This window comes from Schistocerca cancellata, chromosome 9 (assembly GCF_023864275.1).
Source record: "Schistocerca cancellata isolate TAMUIC-IGC-003103 chromosome 9, iqSchCanc2.1, whole genome shotgun sequence".
Lineage (NCBI taxonomy): Eukaryota > Metazoa > Arthropoda > Insecta > Orthoptera > Acrididae > Schistocerca > Schistocerca cancellata.
Window position 1 is genome coordinate 478,491,984 of NC_064634.1, and position 17,226 is coordinate 478,509,209.

Sequence of the window (17,226 nt, forward strand, 5' to 3'; positions counted from 1 at the left end):
ATCTGAGGTCATCAGTCCCCTAGAACTTAGAACTACTTAAACCTAAGGACATCACACACATCCATGCCCGAGGTAGGATTCGAACCTGCGACCGTATCGGTCGCGCGGTTCCAGACTGTAGCGCCTAGAACCGCTCGGCCACCACGGCCAGCACCCGCCTTACAGTTCCGACCTGAGTCCATGTCACTATCATCTCTTTGGGAAACTGAAAGACACTCTTCGTGGAACAAGGTTTGAAGATGATGACTCCCTTGTGTACGCTGCCAAACAGTGGCTACAACAACAAAAAATGGTTCAAATGGCTCTGAGCACTATGGGACTCAACATCTTAGGTCATAAGTCCCCTAGAACTTAAAACTACTTAAACCTAACTAACCTAAGGACATCACACACACCCATGCCCGAGGCAGGATTCGAACCTGCGACCGTAGCAATCCCGCGGTTCCGGACTGCAGCGCCAGAACGGCTACAACAAGTTGGTCCAGAATTTTACCGTGCGGGTATACAGGCGCTGGTTCCAAGATGGCGAAAGGCAGTTGAGAGGGATGGAAATTATGTGGAGAAATGAAAGTATTGTTCCTAAAGGATGTATCTACACATTGTAAAACTTTCAAACATATAGAATAAAATATAGATTTTAAAAAAATTGTGAATTTCTTTTGGTGTGACCTTCGTACTTTGCTGTGAAATTAGTTCGCAGTCTAACGTCTAACTCACGCCTAGAAGACACAAAACAGAAACTGAAATCCCGTAATGCCATCCTGTCGAAACTATCTAGAACGACATGGGGTTGTCCTGTGAGCACACTGAGGACTTCAGCATTAACCCTTATGTGGCTGAATACTCTTCGACAATCTGAATGAAAAGTGCACATGTAACTAAAGTGGACGTTCAACTAAAAGAGACAATGCAGATCATCTCTGGAACATTCAGGGGCACCCCATGTACCCGGCTCCTCGTCCTAGCAAACATAGTCCCCCCTGAAATTACGCAATCACAGCTAGTTATAAGATCATAGAGAAAAATCCTTGACGGAACTCCCTACGCATCAAGACCTAGCACGTATAAACAGACCTCATGTCACCCTTATGGAAAACTGACGGAGGACAGCAAGGAAACCGATTTAAGCTCCCGAGGAAATTGTGGACAACCCTGAACCGTGTCAGGACGAGCGTTGGGAGATGTAAGCAACTACTCAGCAAATTGGGCCTCTAGGGAAGTCCTGAATGTGAGTACGGGAAATTCAATCAATAGCCCGTACACGGAGTCAACAAGAGGTTGGACGTCCCCCGCTGAAGGACATGGCTGTGAGGGTGATACGGAGGACGTACACAAACTCTCTGACTCAGCCACAGACTGGCTCAGGAATATATATATAATACTGTATAATATTATAAGAACATGCGCAGATGTGACAAAAGTCACGGGCTACCTCCTGAAATCGTGTCGGACCAAATTTTCCCCGGCGTAATGCAGTAACTAGACGTGGCGTGGGCTCACAAGTCCTTGAAAGTCTCCTGCAGCTACAATGACCCATGCTGCCTCTATAGCCGTCAATACTTGCGGAAGAGTTGCCGGAGCAGGATTTTGTGCACGAACTGACCTCCGCATTACGTCCCATAAATTTTCGATGGGACTGATATCGGGCGATCTGGGGCACCTAATCATTCGCTCGAATGGGACAGAATGTTCTTCAAACCAATGACGATCAGCTATCGCCCAGTGTCATGGCACATTGTCATCCATAAAAATTCCATCGTTGTTTGGCTGAAAACCGTCTCCAAGTTGCCGAACATAACCACTTCCAGTCAATGATGGATTCAGCTGGCCAAGAGGACCCAGTCCATTCCACGTCATCACAGCCCACGCCATTATGGAGGCACCACGAGCTTGGACAGTGCCTTGTTGACAACTTGGTCCATGGCTTCGTGTGGTCTGAGCTACACTCGAATCCTACCTTCAGCTCTGAAACTGAGACTCATATCAAGCCACGGTCTTCCAGTTGTTTAGGGTCGAACTTGTAATGTCTCTTGCAGCGGTCTCTCCGCGATATTTTCAGAAATTTTATAAATTATATAACTCAGTATATATCTCGAAATATCTCTTCTTATCTTACCGATTATCAATGCAAAGTAGTTTCAAGGCCAATTATTCCTTGGAGCGTCCATTTACTCCATGGAGTAGCTTCTCTGCTATCTATGTTTTCTCTTACGAAAAGAATAGTGGACTTCTTGCCGATTAGTCGTGAAAGAAGGATGTATATGTATGTATTGTTGAGCTAGTCGCCATCTCGATGAGATTCTGTATAAGAAGGAATTTAATACACGAACTAAACTGAAGTAAGTGTGTTCGCGTATTATTTAACTGATTATTATTGACAGTGTCTGCTTACTACGCTGTGTTGCACGGGATCAGTGGGGAACGTCTGATTTACACTGGACGAACCTGCCGTTTTGTATGCTCAACATATCCAGTTACTTCAAATAAATAGGCTAACACGGTCTTACCAGCAGATCTCCGGTATTCCCCATGTGATCACCGAAAGTTAATAATTATTAAAAATGTTTCCAGGAGATCGACTGACAATTTTCGTCGCACCGAGACTTCGAAATTGCTTCACTGCCTTATGGAATTTAAGTTAAGCTCAATTTAATCAGGATAGAACATTGATGAACTGTGTGAATGTGATAAGCCTGCTTTGTCAATGAAAATTCCCTTAATATACGCATGTTTTTACTATCCTGATCAGTGAAGCTAAATCAGACCGGTGTGAGAGAGGTTTTTAAATTTTTGATCCCACACAAAATATACAGGGTGTTTCAAAAATGACCGGTATATTTGAAACGGCAATAAAAACTAAACGAGCAGCGATAGAAATACACCGTTTGTTGCAATATGGTTGGGACAACAGTACATTTTCAGGCGGACAAACTTTCGAAATTACAGTAGTTACAATTTTCAACAACAGATGGCGCTGCAAGTGATGTGAAAGATATAGAAGACAACGCAGTCTGTGGGTGCGCCATTCTGTACGTCGTCTTTCTGCTGTAAGCGTGTGCTGTTCACAACGTGCAAGTGTGCTGTGGACAACATGGTTTATTCCTTAGAACAGAGGATTTTTCTGGTGTTGGAATTCCACCGCCTAGAACACAGTGTTGTTGCAACAAGACGAAGTTTTCAACGGAGGTTTAATGTAACCAAAGGACCGAAAAGCGATACAATAAAGGATCTGTTTGGAAAATTTCAATGGACTGGGAACGTGACGGACGAACGTGCTGGAAAGGTAGGGCGACCGCGTACGGCAACCACAGAGGGCAACGCGCAGCTAGTGCAGCAGGTGATCCAACAGCGGCCTCGGGTTTTCGTTCGCCGTGTTGCAGCTGCGGTCCAAATGACGCCAACGTCCACGTATCGTCTCATGCGCCAGAGTTTACACCTCTATCCACACAAAATTCAAACGCGGCAACCCCTCAGCGCCGCTACCATTGCTGCACGAGAGACATTCGCTAAGGATATAGTGCACAGGATTGATGACGGCGATATGCATGTGGGCAGCATTTGGTTTACTGACGAAGCTTATTTTTACCTGGACGGCTTCGTCAATAAACAGAACTGGCGCATATGGGGAACCGAAAAGCCCCATGTTGCAGTCCCATCGTCCCTGCATCCTCAAAAAGTACTGGTCTGGGCCGCCATTTCTTCCAAAGGAATCACTGGCCCATTTTTCAGATCCGAAACGATTACTGCATCACGCTATCTGGACATTCTTCGTGAATTTGTGGCGGTACAAACTGCCTTAGACGACACTGCGAACACCTCGTGGTTTATGCAAGATGGTGCCCGGCCACATCGCACGGCCGACGTCTTTAATTTCCTGAATGAATATTTCGATGATCGTGTGATTGCTTTGGGCTATCCGAAACACACAGGAGGCGGCGTGGATTGGCCTCCCTATTCGCCAGACATGAACCCCTGTGACTTCTTTCTGTAGGGACACTTGAAAGACCAGGTGTACCGCCAGAATCCAGAAACAATTGAACAGCTGAAGCAGTACATCTCATCTGCATGTGAAGCCGTTCCGCCAGACACGTTGTCAAAGGTTTCGGGTAATTTCATTCAGAGACTACGCCATATTATTGCTACGCATGGTGGATATGTGAAAAATATCGTACTATAGAGTTTCCCAGACCGCAGCGCCATCTGTTGTTGAAAATTGTAACTACTGTAATTTCGAAAGTTTGTCCGCCTGAAAATGTACTGTTGTCCCAAGCATATTGCAACAAACGGTGTATTTCTATCGCTGCTCGTTTAGTTTTTATTGCCGTTTCAAACATACCGGTCATTTTTGAAACACCCTGTACTAAAAACTGATATGGTCACGAGCGCAGAAGAGGCGCTGCAGGTGATGTTTTGCTGTTGACAAAGACAATCACATCGGTCGTCTGCTGGCGCAGCCCATTAAGGCCTCTGTCCCAACGGATACGTTAGTCGTACGTCCCCCATAGAGTTCTGTGGTTATTTCACGCAGTGTCGCCTGTCTGTGAGACTGACAACTCTACGCGAACGCTGCTGCTCTCGGTCGTCAAGTCGAGGCCGTCGAGCACAACGTTGTCCTTGGTGAGGGGTTATGCCTCAAAATTTGGTATTCTCGGTACACTCCTGACACTGTGGATCTCGGAATATTGAATTCCATATCAATTTTCTGTAATGGAATAAACCTTACGTCTAGCTCCAACTACCATTGCGCGTTCAAAGTCTTAATTGCCGTAGTGCGGCTATAATCACGTCGGAAACGTTTTCACACGAATCACCAAAGTACAAATGATAACTCCACCAATGCAATGACCATTTATATCACTGCAGCTTTCGGCTAATGGTACAGCCACGTCCTGAGATGTTCAAGAAAGAATAGGCAGTCTCGTTTGCAAAATCGTTTTGTATTTATTTAATTTGTAAACAAGTTTCCTCAGTGCCAATTTATGAGCCAGGAATCAGCTATAAAGATAGATTGTCAGTAAACCACGGCCTGAGTTGTGAAAAGAGCGTAACCAAAGACAGACTCACCGGATAAAAACACTCGAGGATCACTGGCAAGTAAAGAGAAGGTCCCGCAATCACCAGAAGTGGCACGTCACCCAATAACATTTACAGGACACATCCACCGGGTAGAAATACTCGAGGAATACCGGCAAGAGTACAGAACGTCGCGCAATCACCAAAATCGGACGTCGTCCAATAAAACATACAGGACACATACACTTATGGAAATAAATAAGAATACCTTTCAATGCGAAGAGCGGTAAGCGGAACAAACACAACAGACCACGTAAATAAGTTTGGGGAAAGAGGAAGGAACAAAGGGCTAAGAGACCTTGGCTCAGAGAGCATGCGAGTAATATCAAGAGTAAGATCGTACAAGAGACGTGTTACCTGTGTTACGCGTATTCGCTCTTAACGAAACGCAGGGCATGTTTACAACATAGGGTACGGGTATAAAGCGTCCTTACGGCAAGCGTTTATGGCTCCTGCGATAGAACTATGAATCAAAGTGACCGACACCGTAGCTGGTGGTGCCGCCAGACGGGAAAACAGAGAATGTGTTTACAGAGTAACGATAAACATAGATCCATTACATCAAACAGAAACATGAAGGCACAGCTAAACCAAATCAATGTATAAGCCAAAGCCACGTGTGCATAGACATTTATTAAAAATGTAACATCATAGCCTCGAAGTGGCGGCCGCTGTGGCCGAGCGGTTCTAGGCGCTTCAGACTGGAACCGCACGACCGCTACGGCCGCAGGTTCGAATCCTGCCTCGGGCATGGATGTGTGTAATGTCCTTAGGTTAGTTAGGTTTAAATAGTTCTAAGGGACTGATGACATCCGATGTTAAGTCCCTTAGCGCTCTGCGACATTTGAACCATTGCCCCGAAGTAATCCTGGTTATGAAAGGTCAGTTGTTCGTTGAGCAGGCCTTTGCTCTTAAAACATTTTTTTCGAAATTTCAGGTTCTTCGAGGATATTACCTTCTTAGCTTTTTGTGGAACATGCAAAATATCGAGATCATTTTTGGTGCGCGATGGCGAGAAGTTTTCAAATGTTGCGAAAAGGGAGGAATTTTTTAAGTTGCCCTTTTTTGTTAAAAAGATGCTCATTGAAATGAAATATAAAGAACCTCCCCGTTTGGCCAATATAGTGTGCGTCACAATCAGGATAGTTAATTTTATATACTCCCGATCTCGAGAAGGAGAAAGACTTAGGTTTCTGCTTGTGAGGAACCAGAACCTGTGTTCCCAGAACAGAATTTGTACCTCAGTGTCCTTAACAATTTGGCCAAGTCATACAAAAAGGGAACCAAAAAGGGGACAGTTGAACGCACATCAGCGCCAACCGTTTGTGGTTGTGAACTCATTGCCTTGACCTCCACTCGCTGCTCGTACTTGTCGTATTAACGACATACCAAAGACGCACTAAAACCATTTTCGTGTGCTTTGTACGAGAGGTTGCTAATTTTTTTCCAATAAATTCTAAGGAAAGGGGAACTTCATACAGCCGGCCAGTGTGGCCGTGCGGCTCTAGGCGCTTCAGACTGGAACCGCACGACCGCTACGGCCGCAGGTTCGAATCCTGCCTCGGGTATGGATGTGTGTGATATCCTTAGGTTAGTTAGGTTGAAGTAGTTCTGAGTTCTGCGGGACTGATGACCACAGATGTTAAGTCCCATAGTGCTCAGAACCATTTTGAACCTTCAAACATTCAAGCAATCGCCGACCTAGAAAAGTTTAACTTATACTGCCATGGGTGGGCTGATGTAGCGTGACGCACTGAAGAGCTAGTGGTAGGTCTATCAAAACAACCTCATTATTAACCAATTGGACAGATAAATCTAAGTAGTTTAGCACGCCCTTCTGGTCCATGGCTTCACGGGTAAAATACAATTTAGGATGGAGACTTAAATTGGAGGGTAAAGGGGTATCAATATCCACTTCTTGGCCTTAAAAACGATCAATATGTCACAGACATAGCTTCTATAAAGACAATCTGTGCGTTCGAAGCAGTTGAACGGGAAGAATAACCGTTTCGAGATTGTGAATACATGGGGGAGAAACTCTTAGACAACTCCCCATAGCTAGGCCACAGGCTTGCTTATAAATTCTGTTATCAAATGAAAAATAGTTACGTAAAGTAAGTAACTCCAGAAGGGAGATTATCTCATCCACTTCCTCACTGATGACAGACGATTTATTGAGCAGGGAACCCGCACAATACCAGTAGTTTTTATAACACGAACATTAAGAAGAATATAACCATCCGGAAATTTACAATTTTGGATCAACTCTACTAGATATTTCCTATTCTGTAACGAATATGAGACCATAAACGTAACTCTACCGTTCAACACACCGAGTAAAAACTGAGGTGTGATATGCTGGGTTTCCAATTCCGTTAACGATGACGCGGACAGGAAGACCGGATTGTAAGTTTTAACGTGTGCGCGAAGAACAGGAGTTCGGGCCTGCATCACTTTCATTCTACACTCCTGGAAATGGAAAAAAGAACACATTGACACCGGTGTGTCAGACCCACCATACTTGCTCCGGACACTGCGAGAGGGCTGTACAAGCAATGATCACACGCACAGCACAGCGGACACACCAGGAACCGCGGTGTTGGCCGTCGAATGGCGCTAGCAGCGCAGCATTTGTGCACCGCCGCCGTCAGTGTCAGCCAGTTTGCCGTGGCATACGGAGCTCCATCGCAGTCTTTAACACTGGTAGCATGCCGCGACAGCGTGGACGTGAACCGTATGTGCAGTTGACGGACTTTGAGCGAGGGCGTATAGTGGGATTGCGGGAGGCCGGGTGGACGTACCGCCGAATTGCTCAACACGTGGGGCGTGAGGTCTCCACAGTACATCGATGTTGTCGCCAGTGGTCGGCGGAAGGTGCACGTGCCCGTCGACCTGGGACCGGACCGCAGCGACGCACGGATGCACGCCAAGACCGTAGGATCCTACGCAGTGCCGTAGGGGACCGCACCGCCACTTCCCAGCAAATTAGGGACACTGTTGCTCCTGGGGTATCGGCGAGGACCATTCGCAACCGTCTCCATGAAGCTGGGCTACGGTCCCGCACACCGTTAGGCCGTCTTCCGCTCACGCCCCAACATCGTGCAGCCCGCCTCCAGTGGTGTCGCGACAGGCGTGAATGGAGGGACGAATGGAGACGTGTCGTCTTCAGCGATGAGAGTCGCTTCTGCCTTGGTGCCAATGATGGCCGTATGCGTGTTTGGCGCCGTGCAGGTGAGCGCCACAATCAGGACTGCATACGACCGAGGCACACAGGGCCAACACCCGGCATCATGGTGTGGGGAGCGATCTCCTACACTGGCCGTACACCACTGGTGATCGTCGAGGGGACACTGAATAGTGCACGGTACATCCAAACCGTCATCGAACCCATCGTTCTACCATTCCTAGACCGGCAAGGGAACTTGCTGTTCCAACAGGACAATGCACGTCCGCATGTATCCCGTGCCACCCAACGTGCTCTAGAAGGTGTAAGTCAACTACCCTGGCCAGCAAGATCTCCGGATCTGTCCCCCATTGAGCATGTTTGGGACTGGATGAAGCGTCGTCTCACGCGGTCTGCACGTCCAGCACGAACGCTGGTCCAACTGAGGCGCCAGGTGGAAATGGCATGGCAAGCCGTTCCACAGGACTACATCCAGCATCTCTACGATCGTCTCCATGGGAGAATAGCAGCCTGCATTGCTGCGAGAGGTGGATATACACTGTACTAGTGCCGACATTGTGCATGCTCTGTTGCCTGCGTCTATGTGCCTGTGGTTCTGTCAGTGTGATCATGTGATGTATCTGACCCCAGGAATGTGTCAATAAAGTTTCCCCTTCCTGGGACAATGAATTCACGGTGTTCTTATTTCAATTTCCAGGAGTGTATATAGGTCATTCAGAGGAATTGCACTGTGTGACCAAAAGTAAACGGACACCTGGCTGAAAATGACTTACAAGTTTGTGGCATCCTCCATCGGCAATGCTGGAATTTAATACAGTGTTGGCCCACCCTTAGCCTTGATGACAGCTTCCACTCTCGCAGATGTACATTCAGTCAGGTACTGAAAGGTTTCTTGGGGAATGGCAGACCGTTCTTCACGGAGTGCTGCACTGAAGACAGGTATCGATGTCGGTCGGTGAGGACTGGCACGAAGTCCGTTTTCCAAGACATCCCGAAGGTGTTCTATAGGATTGAGGTCAGTGTGCAGGCCAGTCCTTTACAGGGATGTGATTGTGGTGTAACCACTCCGCCACAGGCCGTTCATTATGAACAGGTGCTCGATCGTGTTGAAAGATGCAATCGCCATCTCCGAATTGCTCTTGAACAGTGGAAAGCAAGTAGGTGCTTAAAACATCTATGTGGGCATGTGCTGTGATAGCGTCACGCAAAACAACAAGGGATGCAAGCCCTCCCCATGAAAAATACGACCACAACATAACACCACCGCCTCCGAATTTTACTGTTTACACTACACAGCCTGGCAGATGACGTTCACCGGTCATTCGCCTGTCATTGGATCGCCAAATTGTGTACCGTGATTCGTCACTCCACTCAACGTTTCTCTACTGTTCAATCGTGCAATGTTTACGCTCCTTCGGAGTGGCCGAGCGGTTCTAGGCGCTACGGTCTGGAACCGCGTGACCGCTACGGTCGCAGGTTCGGATCGTGCCTCGGGCATGGATGTGTGTGATGTCCTTAGGTTAGTTACGTTTAAGTAGTTCTAAATTCTAGGGGACTGATGACATCAGAAATTGAGTCCCATAGTGCTCAGAGCCATTTGAACCATTTACGCTCCTTACAATACGTGAGGCGTCGTTTGGCATTTACCAGCGTGATGTATGGCTTATGAGCAAGCCGCTCGAGCGTGAAATCCAAGTTTTCTCACTTCCCGCCTGTCATAATACTCGCAGTGGATCCTGATGCAGTTTTGAATTCCTGTGTGATTGTCTGGATGTCTGCCTATTACACATTACGACACTCTCCAACTGTTGGAAGTCTTTGTCAGTTAACAGACGAGGTCGGACTGTACGCTTTTGTCCCTTCACGTTTTCACTTCACTATCACATCGGAAACAGCAGACCTAGGGATGTTTAGCAGGGAGGAAATCTCTCGTACAGACGTATGAGACAAGTGACACCGAATCACCTGACCACGTTCGAAGTCCTTGAGCTCCGCGGAACGCCCCATTCTGCTCTCTCACTATGTCTAATGACTACTGACAAGGGAACCTCCCCATCGCACCCCCCTCAGATTTAGTTATAAGTTGGCGCAGTGGATAGGCCTTGAAAAACTGAACACAGATCAATCGAGAAAACAGGAAGAAGTTGTGTGGAACTATGAAAAAATAAGCAAAATATACAAACTGTGTTGTCCATGCGTAAGATATGCAACAACAAGGATAATATGAGGTCAAGAGCGCTGTGGTCCCGTGGTTAGCGTGAGCAGCTGCGGAACGAGATGTCATTAGTTCAAGTCTTTCTCCGAGTGAAAATTTTACTTTCTTTATTTTCGCAAAGTTATGATCTGTCCGTTCGTTCATTGACGCCTCTGTTCACTGTAATAAGTTTAGTGTCTGTGTTTTGCGACCGCACCGCAAAACCGTGCGATTAGTAGACGAAAGGACGTGCCTCTCCGATGGGAACCGAAAACATTTGATCGCAAGGTCATAGGTCAACCGAATCCTCCACAGGAAAACACGTCTGATATATTCTATACGACACTGGTGACGGCATGTGCGTCACATGACAGGAATATGTTGTCGACCCACCTAACTTATGCACTTCGCGAATGGGTAAAAAGATTCTTCTACCTTGCCCGATTTAGGTTTTCTTGTGGATGTGATAATCACTCCCAAAAAAGTGATGAAAACATAAGAGTTTGTCATGTAAACCGAAAAAAAATAAAAATCTTCACTCGAGGGAAGCCTTGAACCAAGAACCTCTCGTTCCGCAGCTGCTCACGCTAACCACGGGACTACGGCACTCCTGGGCTCAGATGCTCCTTGATGTTCGGTATGTTGCGCATGGACTACTCAGTTTGTATATTTTGCTTATTTTTTCATAGTTCCACACAACTTCTTCCTGTTTTCTCGATTGATCTGTGTTCAGTTTTTCAAGGCATATATATATATATATATATATATATATGCAATCGTCAAGCTGCGTCGTAAGGGCTTTACCGTACGCCAACGTGGGATCGAATCCTACTGCACAGATACCATTTTTCGCAAAAAAGTTTAACACTTAGTCAACATAACCCTTCCTGTAGAGTAAAACTTCAGGGTTCCCTTTGTGTGCTGTTACTATAAAGCTGTTACCATTGTACGCAATTCTACTGTCGTCTGTATATGTGCATAGCACTGTCCCATGACTTTTGTCGTTTCAGTGCATGTAAACAACATCGTGACTCAGTATAGAGCTATCAAAATATTTTAGTTAATACACTATGCGAAGAATGCCTTTACAAATGCCGAACAAATAAAAAAGGAGGAAGCAGGAAGATGATGAAAAGGGGGGGGGGTTAAGGACGACGACGACGACGACGACGATGATGATGATGATGATGATGATGATGATATGGGAGAGGAGAGAGGGTGTCCTACCTGCGCGGAGATGACTCCCGGCAGCTGCGCGAGGCGGCTCTGCACGGTGCGCACACACGACTGGCACGTCATGCCCTCCACTCGCAGCCGCACCACCGACTGGGCCGCAGCTGCAGCTGTAGTTGTAGTTGTAGCTGTAGCTGTAGCAGCAGGGGAAGCAGCCGGGGCCCGCGGCTCCGCCTCCAGCGGCTCGAAGCCCAGGTTGTCCATCGCCACGCTGCAACATAAGCGCCGCGTCCACCATTAAGACCCCGTAAACGATCACGCACTTCGTCAAACATTACTATTCTTGAAACTTCCTGGCAGATTAAAACTGTGTGCCCGACCGAGACTCGAACTCGGGACCATTGCCTTTCGCGGGCAAGTGCTCTACCAACTGAGCTACCAAAGCACGACTCACGCCCGGTACTCACAGCTTTACTTCTGCCAGTACCTCGTCTCCTACCTTCCAAACTTTATAGAAGCTCTCCTGCGAACCTTGCAGAACTAGCTGCAGAGTGAAAATCTCATTCTGGAAACATCCCCCAGGCTGTGGCTAAGCCATGTCTCCGCAATATCCTTTCTTTCAGGAGTGCTAGATCTGCAAGGTTCGCAGGAGAGCTTCTGTAAAGTTTGGAAGGTAGGAGACGAGGTACTGGCAGACGTAAAGCTGTGAGTACCGGGCGTGAGTCGTGCTTCGGTAGCTCAGTTGGTAGAGCACTTGCCCGCGAAAGGCAAAGGTCCCGAGTTCGAGTCTCGGTCGGGCACACAGTTTTAATCTGCCAGGAAGTTTCATATCAGTGCACACTCCGCTGCAGAGTGAAAATCTCATTCTGGATTACTATTCTTGCCTAATATTTGACAGTGTACGGTGCTGCTTGATGTGTGTGTCAAGCACATGTCACGTTTGACGTGTTTGAGACAAATTTTGATTGACACGAAGTTTGAGAAAATGGAGGACGTTGTTTGTGTTTACATTTCGCCGCATATATTTTTTGAAATACTGTTGTATTACGACTTATCTCACTGCATCGTGAGTTTACATTATTATGAAAACTACAATCAAGTATGAAAGCAAAACAGCGCTGACAATTATCAAAATGGTAGAGGCACCACATCTTTCCCAGCCACGTATTACGCACGAAGAGGTTATGAAGAAAATATTTAAAACATACAGTGACATGCGGGCGAAGAGCAATGCAATAAAAGAAATCTAAGTTCATCGGTTCTTCAACGGACGATGTGGACTATATGTTCCCACGTTGCGATATTTTAAATTTTCGCCTCGTTGTGTCTTCCTTTTCGAATAGGAGGGTGTAGTAACGCTAAACAATTTATTAAACGTTTCACTGTCCTTCCGCAGAAAGTTGATGTGATCATCAGTTCTGAGCAAAACATTTTCATCAACAGATACCCAGTTGCATATTTCTCAATTTAAACTATTCCCTGAATCAAATTCTTGCTTTCTTCTTGTTCTTTAAACACAACGCCAAAGTCAGGACTACTTTTGTTTGCATTTGTGGCGGTACTCACTACGCTCAAAATTAAGGTGAACATATTTTCTAGACTCAAATTCGGGACATTAACATATTTCCTAGGCCCAAATCCGGGACACATAATAAATAAATATAGCCTATTTTGCAAAATTTTTAATATGAGAAGAAGGTTTCAATTAAATGCAATAAATACAAAATATCAATTAAATTTGTTACAAAGAAAAGCACATTTACATTTTATTAATACCTTCTAAGATGAATGAGTGTGATCAGGGCAACTGTATTTATCAGTGCTGTGAATTTTCTTTATAAAGTCTGTATTTTTCAACAACATATGAAAAAACTCGACGCAAGTTTCATCATAATTTATTCTACTTACTAACATGGCTTTCATGGTTTCTACAGCCAACTGTGTCTTGTCACTTGTCCATATATTGTTCATGTGGGAAAATACCCTTTCAGTAGCAGCATTAGTGCCAGGAAGGCAGAAAAGAAACTCCACTAGCTTGAGTACATTTGAGAATGGCACATGATTCTGGCTGAAATGAGAAATCATCTCAACCCATCTTTGACCTGGAACAGCGTCGTTGGCAGTCCATTCAATTGAACTCATTCTTGCGAAGAAGTATTGTTATTGACGAGGAAAACAACTAAACTTATCGAACGTAATATACCATAACACGACGTAACACAAAATTCAATCTGATATAATATGGCGCACACAGATCACAAATGGTAGTATTCTAGAGACCAGCATACACTGCGTTGGCGACGTCAAAGTCAACGAGAGCGTATATTACTGTTCGTCTGTTCGAGTAACTTTGTATTTCGTCTGCATGTTTGCCATAAAACCTCCTCTGCCTCTTCCATGGCTATCAGAAAATATGCAGATTTCTTCCTTTTTCTGTTCGAGTTACGGTTAGAGCCGTTTCGACCGCGCGAATGCGTTCGAGTGCGACTTTTTCCTAGTTGCCGTGGTCTCTGACTGCCCATTAGCTGTTGCGGCCAACACGTGTTTGCACGTGTCAAACAATTTCCGACCATAACTAAAACTAATAATAAAATATACCGATACAGGTGAAATGAATGTCTAATTCGGGACAAATTGGGTCATGATTGTTAATTTCGGGACAAACAGGTGTCCCGAATTACCTTTGAAAAAAATTCGGGACAGACACACAAAAATCGGGACTGCCCCCCCCCCCCCCCCCCAAAAAAAAAACCGGGACGGATGGTCATCTTATCAAAATACAAAAAAATGGTTCAAATGGCTCTGAGCACTATGGGACTTTCTGACGTCATCAGTCCCCTAGAACTTAGAATTACTTAAACCTAACAAACCTAAGGACATCACACACATCCATGCCCGAGGCAGGATTCGAACCTGCGACCGTAGCGGTCGCGCGGTTCCAGACTGTAGAGCCTAGAACCGCTCGGCCACTCCGGCCGGCTCTCAAAATACACACGAAGACGAATAGCGTCTGATTCAAATTGATGTTAAATTGACTACCATTGTTTGAACTCGTACGGGCTTGCATCACAAACCCGTGGCTATTTAAGAGCGATTTTGTCAGTCTTTTACGAGGGCCTTTACAGTAACTGCTCACGGGACGTCAAAACGTACGTGGGCGAGGAGCTGGTGACGGCACAGCGTGGAATTCCACGTTCCAGAGCGACGAGGAGCAGAAGAATCTGCCGTGTCAGACTCTTTTGCCTCGTGGAGAGGAACGTTGCCAGTGGCGTGCAACATCGTTTTTATGTCGCAAGCAGAACTTAGGAGACGCCATATTGCATGGAGTTAAGCTCTATTTGGTGGATTTTGTTGTTATAGAGTATGTGGTATGAATATACATGATGTTCGGAAATTCCCGTTAAAAACTTCCAGGACTTGTACAGGGGATGCGTACATGTGTTTTCAATAGGAGTCCATGTCTAGAAACGACATCCAATGACGCCTGGGGACATCGAAGTTATAGGGTCCGGCGCCTGTAAATGGATGTATACGCAGGGTAATTCTCTCGTGATGTCGCATACTTTCAGAGATGATGGACAAGAATAAATGTATCAATCTGAGGTGAGGGTTCCTGTATCGGACACGAACGAGTCGGAAGTTGATACCTGTGGCAGTTAAATACATATACCGGTACGTAGCTGCTAAAATTTCAGCGTAGACTAGTTTTAATGGTAGTATAGTGGACCGAAACATGAAAACGTGCAGTAAACATGGGCTCTACAATGCGTACCTTAAGAGCCATGAGCAGTTGTTCGATAGAGAAGACGTGTTTCACACCAGTGGAGCTGAACAAATGCTCATAGCTCTTAAGGTATGCGTTTTATAGCCTATGTTTATTGCACATTTTTCCTTGTTTTGGTACATACTAGCACCTGTGAAAGATGCCTAGCCTTCAATCTTACCAACATCGGTACTGGTACCTGTTTTCCACTATTGGACGCGTCGGACAGGTTTTCGTTTATAGTCGTTTATAGCTTTCGACTCGTACGTTTCCGTTACCTCAAATTGGTACAGTTATCTTTGTAGAAATTTTGTATCATCATCACCGACTCCCTCTATATATACATGAATTTACAGCCGCGGAAGTCCATAACTTTGACGCTCTGTGACGTCGTTGGATGAAGTCTCCGGATACGGGTTCTTATTCAAAATATTACGTATTCACTCCCCGTTACTAGTCCTAGAAGTTTGGAACGGGAATTTCCGAACGCCCCTAAGAAGGTGAAGCAGGAGATGAAAGGTTTTTTGAAAACATTGGTCTGAAATAAAAAATCATTCATTAGATTTTTGAAAATTCAACCAATAAAGTAGTACGTGAAAGTTTATATTGAAAAATTAATTATTAAAGTACTATTAAAGCATTTTTAAAGGTACATCAACGAAAACCTTTCATCTCCTGCTTCACCTTCTTAGGGATGGAATTTCGAAGAATCCTGCACTAATCGATGTCTACATTATAAGAAGGCGGGTGCCAGGTTGAGAGTCATTGGGAGAGTCAGAAAATGTAGTCCATCAACAAAGGAGGTGGCTTACAAAACACTCGTTCGACCTATACTTGAGTCCAGAATGAGATTTTCACTCTGCAGCGGAGTGTGCGCTGATATGAAACTTCCTGGCAGATTAAAACTGTGTGCCCGACCGAGACTCGAACTCGGGACCTTTGCCTTTCGCGGGCAAGTGCTCTACCATCTGAGCTACCGAAGCTCGACTCACGCCCGGTCTCACAGCTTTAATTCTGCCAGTATCTCGTCTCCTACCTTCCAAACTTTACAGAAGCTCTCCTGCGGAGGAGTGCTAGCTCTGCAAGGTTCGCGTCCAGCAACCACGACGGACAAGTCGTCTGGCGTGCTCCGCGATTAGAAACACAGGGGATGGCTTTAGCCGTCTGAGAAAGCAGCCGCTAGCACAAATCAAGAACGAAAACCGTATACAGCACTATGCACAGTACTCTACAGACCACTGTGAAGTGCATGGTAGAGGGCACTTCACACCTGTTCCAGCCGTATACAGATCGCAGGAACAAGGGCTGCTGAAGTGTCTCTCTGCATGCTGTGATTAGTCTCGTCTCGTCTGCACAGAACTTATGGGGGTGATAAGAACAGGATCTCCACATTATTCACAAAAGACTGATTCTCGAATTTTGCAAGTAGGCTTTCACAACATAATTTTCGCCTATCATCAACAGTCTGCCATTGCAGGGTTTTCCAGTCGGAGTGGCCGAGCGGTTCTAGGCGCTTTAGTCAGGAACTGCGCGACCGCTACGGACGAAGGTTCGAATCCTGCCTCGGGCATTGATGTGTGTGATGTCCTTAGGTTAGTTAGGTTTAAGTAGTTCTAAGTTCTAGGGGACTGATGACCTCAGTGTTCCATAGTGCTCAGAGCCATTTGAACCATTTTTGAACCAGCATTTCCGTGGCACTCTCCCCGAAGGTCGAACAAACCTGTGACCATTCATGGCGCCCTTCTCGGTATACGTTCAACATCCCCTGTTAAGACTATTTGGTACTAGTCCCACACACATGAGCTATGGTGTCGTCCGAAGAGCGGGATGCCAAAGCAA

The 17,226-nt window shown here is 45.9% G+C and overlaps 1 protein-coding gene across 4 annotated transcripts in view; it reads right to left on the bottom strand.

Annotated features, from left to right (window-relative positions):
* Window positions 1–17,226, bottom strand: part of LOC126100531 (copper-transporting ATPase 1) — a 589,098-nt gene that overhangs the window by 326,166 nt on the left and 245,706 nt on the right. For all 4 annotated transcript variants that reach the window (XM_049911146.1, XM_049911149.1, XM_049911147.1 and 1 more), the window contains one exon: window positions 11,679–11,895. In XM_049911146.1, the coding sequence (XP_049767103.1) occupies window positions 11,679–11,895 (217 nt within the window). The remainder of the gene's footprint in view (window positions 1–11,678; window positions 11,896–17,226) is intronic.